We start from the raw sequence: 8,717 nt of genomic DNA, 5'->3' as shown, positions 1-8,717 counted from the left end.
GTGGGTCTGTGAGTGCATGAAATCTTGTGTTCTTAATTATGTGTTTTTGGAATCAGATCAAGTTACTTCCTTTTTACTGTGTGTGTGTGTGTGTGTGTGTGTGTGTGTGTGTGTGTGTGTGTGTGTGTGTGTGTGTGACTAATCCAAGAGTTTTTTTTTTTTTTTTAATCTTACTTTTCTTTAAACTGCTAACTCTCTTCTCCATTCTGCTCTTGTTTCCTTTACCGCGAAACTTAAAATAATCTCACGTCCCCCAAATCGAATGCACTCCACTTTTCTTGCTTTCCTTTCATTTACCTTTTATTTGAGTCCACACGTATCTTCGTTTTCTTTTCCAACACTTTATCGCTCCTCCTCTTCCGCAGTGTTTTCTCTCCTCACATTAATCTGCCACATCACTAATGCCTCTTTTTACTCTACGTTATTCTTTACACTTCCTTTCCAGTCTCGTGTTCGAAGCTTCTCGAGTCCGATACGGCTTCAGTATACTATGTTCGAGTCACACTGAATCACCTGAGACCTTATTTTTGGGCGGAGGAAATTTGGGAAGGACGTAGGAAAAAGGAGGAGGTGCAGGATTTGGGAGTCAGTAAAGTGGAGATTTAAAAGGGGAAGAAAAGAAAGGGAGCTGACTAATTGAAGAAAAGAAGAGAAATGGGAAAGGTGTAGAGAACTCAAAGAGGTGAAAGAGAGGAGAGATGCGATGAGATATGGTAGAGTAAGAAATGAAGAAGATGAGGAGGATGTAAAAAGGATAAAGAATGAGAGACGAAGAGAAGGGAAAGATGAAGGTGCAACAAGAAAAGTAATGGGAAGATAAACTACGATATGGGATGAAGGAGGAATGGGAGGAGATAAAAGGATGGAGGGAGATAAAAGGGAAGAGAGCGGAAAATGAAGAAGAGGGATGAGGAAGGCATTGGGAGTAGGGCAGAAAGGGGAAGAAGAGAGATAGATTTAGGCTGAGAAGTGGAAGAAGAAAAGAGTGGATGGTGAAGAGGAAGAGAAGTGGAGAAAGAAGATGGATAGGGAGGAAGAGAAACTAATATAAGGCATGAGAGATTGGAAGGAGGAGAGAGGAGGAAGAAAAAAAAAGGAAGGATGGAGGGAAATTAGTAATGGAAGAGGAAGAGAAGGGATAAAGAAGAGACAGAAAAGTGGAAAATGAAGAAGAGGAATGAGATAAAAGTTGGAGGATGGAAGAGGAAGGACTAGAGAGAGAGAGAGAGAGAGAGAGAGAGAGAGAGAGAGAGAGAGAGAGAGAGAGAGAGAGAGAGAGATCACTAATCCCCAAGTAATGATGTTGGGAATTTGTCGGTTGGGTTCTCGGAAACAGGGAAGAATGTCTAAGTTTCCCTCCTCTCTCTCTCTCTCTCTCTCTCTCTCTCTCGGTAAGCCTTGACATCTCACTTCCCCAGACGAGACTCCTTCACCCGATCCATAATCCTATCGTTGGCGTTGAGAGAACCGACTCCATTATGTCAGGGAGAGAGAGGGACTGCGGCGAGGGACGAGGCGGAGAGAGTGAGAGGGAGGGAGGGAGGGAGGGAGAGGGACAGTGAAGGATAGGAGGTAAGGTTAAGGTCTAAGGGAGAGAGATGGGATGAGTGGGTGAATGGGTGACTGCTCTCCCCTTCCCTTCGTATCTCTCCCAGCCCATACACACCCATCACACTCCCGTCTATCTCCCCCTTTGCTGCTGCCTTCACCGCCTCTCCCCCCAACGGCGGCCATCCCACTCTCCTAGGACGCATGTATTACCTGAGCAAATATAAGCATCGACCACTAAAACGGGGAGGGAGGGAGGGAGGGAGGGAGAGAGAGGACGGAGGGAGGGAGGAGAGTGAGAAAAAATACGTAAGGTGGGTCAAGTCACACTATTACTGATCAAACCGTCTTTTTTTCCTCTGTTTCTCTACATGATTCTTTTTTTTTTTACAACTTCCTCCGCCTTTCCAGTCTCTTCTTTCTTCTGTTCTTTCCTAATTCGCTCTACTTAAATTACTTTCCTTTACTTCTTCCCCTTCATTTCTTTCTTCCACTCCAATCTACAGTGAAGCAAGCATTAATGTCTGGCTGAGTGGATACGTGTGTTAGTGTGGAACGTAGGAACAGCATTTGCGTGGGAGAGAGAAGAGAGGGAGGGAAGGGAGCAGGGAGTGGGCGGGGTATTTACCAGGTATTCGCTGCGTGTGACGGGCAGTGTTTGGCCTTTTTGCTACAAGAGTCGAGCGTCAACATGGGGTGAATGCGTCCCCAGGCATGGCTACCGCTCAGGGCCGCTCTAATATTCATGGCTCTTTATGTCGACACTTACTGGGAGGGACAGGCGGGAAGGAGGGATAGAGTGAGAGGGAGAGGGAGGGCGGGAGGAAGGGCGTTACAGATAGGAGGGGAAGAAGAGTGATATGAAACAGGGAGAGAAGGTCGTACAGAACGGGACAGCGAGGGTGATGATACGGAGAGGAAGGTAGAAAGCGTATGGAAGGAGAGAGAAAGGGAGTGATATAGAGAGAATGAGGGAGGGTGAAGGGGTAAGAATGTGGGCGAGTCGTGAGGTGTGAGGGAAAGAGTGCTTGGAGAGTGAAGAGAATGAGGGAAGATGAAGGAAGAAAGTGCGAATTTGGAAGTGATGAGGTGCGAGGGAAGGAGTGCAGAAAATGAAGGGAGGATAAGAGAGGAATGTATGAATGTGGAGGTGTGATTAAGTGTAAAGGAAAGAATGCTTGAGAAACAGAATGTGAAGGGAGTGAAGGGGAAAAGTTAGGGTACGGGAGAGTGATGAAGTCTGAAGGAAGAAGGAATGTTTCTTCTCTGCTTACATTCTCTGTCAACACAGCATAGGCTGTGTTGACAGAGAATGTAGTGGGGATGACAGAATTGTTCTTGGAATAATTGCCAAATAATGAATTCAATTGGTGAAATTAGCTGATTACTTCAAAATGGATAAAATAAATACGAAATTATCAAAACCAACCTCAGCGACCTTGACCTTCTGATTGTCAAGGGCTGAATGTTGAAATCACACACACACACACACACACACACACACACACACACACACACACACACACACACACACACACACACACACACACACACACACACACACACACACACACACACACACACACACACGTCAAATGAACGACAACAGTGATACGCACACACACTACACAGCAGATTTACTATGCACAGACAGAAAATGCAAAGAACGTCACTTCTCTACTTTGAGTAAACAAGTGTAATCTAATGGAAAGTTTTCAAATGTTGTGCCATATGACGCTTTTTTAATGGCATATTGTAAATTAACCAATCAAGAGTTCATAGATATCAATCGGTGCGAAATATTAGTAGTTAGCAACACAAGCACATGAGTGATCAAAACTATGCCAACACTGAAGCACCACCCCAGAGGTTGTTGCTTCAGGGCAGCACTGGATGCTTCTTGACCAGCGACGTTGTTGATGACGGGACATAGCATTCCTAGCTTCGAAAGAACATTACGATCCTTGAGAATGACATCAGAACACTCAACCTCCCACACACGTTCTAATACGATGATCAAGACACTCACAAACATCCTGACCTCTGCCCGACCTTGCCAACTCTCCGGCACGGGACGCTTGATGGCACTTGCGTCACCACATTGAAGGACAACGAAATGACGAAATACAATGAGATGTGTGTTGTGCAGCTACGTGTTGCTTTCATCTACCGCCCCCCCTCCCCCTTTCTCTCTCTCTCTCTCTCTCTCTCTCTCTCTCTCTCTCTCTCTCTCTCTCTCTCTCTCTCTCTCTCTCTCTCTCTCTCTCTCTCTCTCTCTCTCTCTCTTTATCGTCTTCAGACTCACACAATCAGTTCCTCGCCTCTCCTTCAAGGTTCAGGATTGGGAGGGAGGGAGGGAGTGAGGGAGGGAAGAGGGAGAGAAGGGGAAGGCAGGGGGGGAAGAAGGGAGGGGGAGGAGTCTTACAAAAGCCATCGCCAGGCAATAGAATTCTTGGTAATATTGCTCGCGGGGGAAAAATGATAACGACGGTGGCGGGTGGTGGAGGCGGCCAATTAGGTGTTAATTGTGGGATTCACAAAGACGCCGCGACCCCACACTGGCGGTGGCGGCAGTATTGTTATTATTGCTGCTAATTGTTGCGTTCAGGCCGCTGATGATGTGATGACGTTGTTGTTATTGTTGGTGTTGTTGTCGTCGTTGACTTTCCTGTGATGGTGGTAGTCCGGTAGTTGCGCTGGACGTGATAACACCGATCATAACACTAACGACGTCTCCCTTCCCCTGCAGGATGCAGCAGTTCGGCGCCACCGGCATCCCCGCCACCCGCCGAGAGGCTGACACTCGGTCGCCTCTTGACGACGACGACGAGGACCTTATCAACCCAGGCTCTCCGAACACCTTCGAGGACGACATCTCTGAGGACGAGGTTTCTCTGGACGCCCGCTCCTCGTCGCCTGCTCCAACTGCCACGTCGCTTGGCCTCGTCCCTGCTTCCAGCGCCCCGGGGCCGCCGTGCAGCCTACCCCTGCCCCTGGACACCAAACCTCCAACCTCTCCTACAGCTATGACACTCCTCGCTCCGGCCAAGGACTCCGCCAAAGATCAGGAGCGGGACTCGCCAGGACTGAAGGAGGGTCCTCAGGAGGGCAAGGCGGTGCTGTCAGAGCCTCCCTCGAGTCTGCCAACCTCCCTGCAGGCGCTGGCTCCCGCCCTCACCATCGCTTCCCTCGTATCCTCCCACAAGCGGCCCGCCTCGCCCCCTGACCACTACGTGACCCCCATCAGACCCATCCCGGAGAGACACAGCTTCGGCTACCCGCCCCTTCAGCCCCTGACCAAGCGGCCTTTCACCCTCACGCCTATGGGACCAATTACAGACCGCCACTTCCTCTCCTCAGCCGGAGCCTTTCAGCCAATCAGGTTGCAGCCAAAGCAGAAGGAGGACACGTAAGCCCTGACACCCCCAACCCCCAAGTGGCACCTTGTGATATAGCGTGGTGTGGCAAGGCGCGGCAGTGATCCCCTGCCACGCCCTTCACACTTGTAGTGTTAAGATTTTTATTCGAGAACCATATCATATACTGTATCATAACACCGCTATGTACATACATGTATTTCTGTACAAAGATGTTCGCTCGCGTGTACGTTGTTCTTCAGTCCATAAGTACTGTAGTTTGCACCTGCACAATTTACACACCAAATGAATAGTAGTTCATCGCTGTATATATAATTATCAAAAACCATTAAATGGCCTTGAAAGTTAAAGGTGTGAGGCTTCCTCTCTCCGCAGACAGGCTCAGGGGGGAGGCGCGCGGCCCCCGCCTCGCCACGCCCCCCTGAGGACCCGCCACACACCGTAGTCTAAGCTATTTTATTCTCTCTTATAAAACTATTTTATATGATGGTAACGTGCTGTATTATCACGAGGGGCACGTGCAGCCTCCTTCCCGCCGCGGCCCCGCCAGGACCTCCCCTCGCGTGCTGCCCCTGACGGCCATGGCCACGCAGATTACCCTCCCATCGCCGAGGAGGTCCCGTGCCAATCCGCCGGATGAGTTGGAAAGAGGAAAATAAAAATTTTGACAGTAAAAATGTACACCTTCCCAGCAGACAACCCCTCCTCCCAGCTCCATGCCGTCTCAAAAATCCCTTGCGCTGATCTTCCCTTCTGACGTCCGTAGTCCGCGGCATTAGGGGCGCCCTGCCACACTCACACACGCCGCACACCACATCAAATTATCGGCCATGGCTGTCAGCGTTATGGTTACTGTAAATTCGAAACTAGACTTTATTTTCATTGCAAATAAAATTCTAGTCATGCAGTACAGCTGAGGCTTGGCGAGGCCCGCGTCCTGATGGTGCCGCCGCCCTGTGTACCGCCGCGCCACGCCCTGCGCCCCACCCACCACCCCTTGCGCCCCGAACACTGCCCTGTGGTTAACAATTCATTGCTAACGCATTACCTTCTATCCCAGAGGCCGAAGGAGACCGTATAACAATCACTAACTACTATTTATATGGAGCTTCTATGTCATTCACCAGGTGTGACAAGGGGCACTCGTGGCTTGCCAAACCTGACAAGTGTTTAGTTCCAAAAATTCACTCAAGGAACAAATTCTGTCTCTGTTAGGTGACATCACGTGGTGCAATCGTTTATTTCCGGCATGGAGTTATTGGCGGCCGTGTGACCTTGAATGTAGCACCAACCTTCACCCTTTCCTGCCCACGCCTCTCCCCTGTCACCATCAACTGCGTTTCTACCTTCCTCCTATCTTCCGAAGTTCGTGTGTGTCCCCTCGCCGCCCCGCCCCCCACTCTGTCAAGGGTCCAGCCAGGGCGTGACGCGTCGGCCTTTAAGTGTCAATAAATCCTAACCCGCCCCTTCCTGGTTTTCTTGGCGTCCCCCTCCTCTGCTGCCACACACGTTGTTCCCGCAACACGCCTCACCCATCGCCTATACCACTCACGCCGCCTCTCATCTGATAACCACTTCTTATCCACACAGTTCTTTCTTTTCTCCCACCCGTCACAGTATAGTCAGATAGATCTCTTCCCACTTAACCCGAACTCTAATCATGCCAAATATACTCGTTCATAATCTTCATTCCCAGCCAGCCCTCACACGACGCCTTTCACATTTGCACACTCTCTTCTTCATTGCCAATAAACGTAACGGTACATTATATTTCATTCTCCACACATACCACACATCCCTTTCACTACACCACCCGGTAATACATGTGTCAGCTCTTACAACGACAACCTAACAAACTCGTATGTCTCTTCTCATGCACCGTTCCAGCACTTCTAATATACATATAGAAGAAGAAAAAGAAAAAAAACTCTCCTTACACCAAACACTAAATACAAATCAACACACACACACACACACACACACACACACACACACACACACACACAGAGAGAAGTAACGCTAGCTCAAAAACACATACGAACACAAAACTCTAAACACGGATGTACCCACAGTTACTGTCTGCTCAATACCGCCTCGACAACATGATGCAAGGAAGCAGACTCCCTCATCACTTAGCCTACAGGATGCCACGAGAATGGACGACCACTGATGCCAAGGAAGAGGAGGGGATGGAAGCAGCTTATATGATATCGCCCCTGGAGAAAAAGGTTTGTGTAAGGAAAAGTAAGACGTGAAAAAAAAAAGCAAATTGTGAGAAGGAATTGTGTGTGTGTGTGTGTGTGTGTGTGTGTGTGTGTGTGTGTGTGTGTGTGTGTGTGTGTGTGTGTGTGTGTGTGTGTGTGTGTGTGTGTGAAGGGCTTAATCACCCGTCTCAGTTACAGTAGCTTCTAAATATAGCTTCACCACAGACACACATGAGCTGCTGCTGCGTACATGGCGGCATTCCTGGTGCATGAGAGACGTCACAATAATAATAGTGATGATGATGATGATTATTATTATAATAATAATAATAATTATTATTATTATTATTATTATTATTATTATTATCATCATTATTATTATTACATTCATAATTAGCTTTTCTTCACTTATACGAACAAATCTTTTAGTTACTCATCAGTAGAGAGAGAGAGAGAGAGAGAGAGAGAGAGAGAGAGAGAGAGAGAGAGAGAGAGAGAGAGAGAGAGAGAGAGAGAGAGAGAGAGAGAGAGAGAGAGAGAGAGAGAGAGAGAGAGAGAGAGATCCATATTGGTACTCGTATATCTCGTGTTATCTTAATATCTTGATGGTATCTTTATCTTTAACACCTTCCATGACCAAGTCGGAGGAGGAGGAGGAGGAGCTGAAGAGGAGACCTATTAAGAGACCATCAGCGAATAAAAAACAAAGTGTCTGCTTGAATATATTTTACTGGCAGTCCATGAGAAAGTAAGTGGGAGAAGGAGGGAGAGAATCGAGCATCTTCCTGACCTTTCAAGTGAGCACAATGGCTGACCTGACCCTACCTGACCTCACCTGACCCCACCTGACCTCACCTGCCCCAAGGGTCTTAAGTCACGCCCGTTGTGGAGGATTTACCCACACACACACACACACACACACACACACACACACACACACACACACAGAGGGAGCACGAATGAACACAAAGGAAGAATATACTTCAGGCTTGTTGGCCATTACGAGGGTATATGTGACAAGGTGCACTGTGCAATCTTAACCATGTAAGATTGCACCCTCCACGTACCCTCCACCTCGTTAACACAAACACACACTCACACCCTCACCATCGGTTTTTTTTTTTTTTGGCAGTCTTGTCGGTAGGCATCTTAGCTGTGGTTTGTCTTCGGACATCTTGCTGTTAGGATAGCTGTGGCTCTGCCAAAAGCCCAAGGGAAAAAGAACTAACCTCAAACTTACGATCTTCATACCACCTGTTTCCCCGGGCCGCCGAAAGGCAAAGGCCCGCGTCACTCCAACGTGACAAATCTCAAAAAAAAAAAAAAAAAAAAAAAACCATGTAAGTGAAGGATAGTTAGAGCGAAGGGTCTCACTCTCACTGTCACCTGGAGCAGCATTCTCAAATACTTCATATCGCTTCCAACAAGGGTCTAATTTAAGTTACTGGGGCTTTCAAGTGCGCTTTCATGATTTCAGTGATAGCTTAACCAGAATCCTGCATCTCCAAAAAAAAAAATATATATATATATATATATATATATATATATATATATATATATATATATATATATATATATATATATATAT

At 47.7% G+C, this 8,717-nt stretch overlaps 1 protein-coding gene across 1 annotated transcript in view; it reads left to right on the top strand.

Moving 5' to 3' along the window:
- LOC135100474 (homeobox protein SIX3-like) overlaps positions 1-6,389 on the top strand; it is a 67,371-nt gene extending 60,982 nt beyond the window's left edge. The window contains exon 2 of the mRNA XM_064003416.1: positions 4,298-6,389. Coding sequence (XP_063859486.1) covers positions 4,298-4,961 — 664 coding nt within the window. The 3' untranslated portion in view covers positions 4,962-6,389. The remainder of the gene's footprint in view (positions 1-4,297) is intronic.
- The last annotated feature ends 2,328 nt before the right edge of the window (positions 6,390-8,717 follow it).

Source organism: Scylla paramamosain, chromosome 5 (genome assembly GCF_035594125.1).
Source record: "Scylla paramamosain isolate STU-SP2022 chromosome 5, ASM3559412v1, whole genome shotgun sequence".
Lineage (NCBI taxonomy): Eukaryota > Metazoa > Arthropoda > Malacostraca > Decapoda > Portunidae > Scylla > Scylla paramamosain.
Note: the sequence above shows the minus strand (reverse complement) of the source record. Positions and strands in the feature narration are given on the sequence as shown.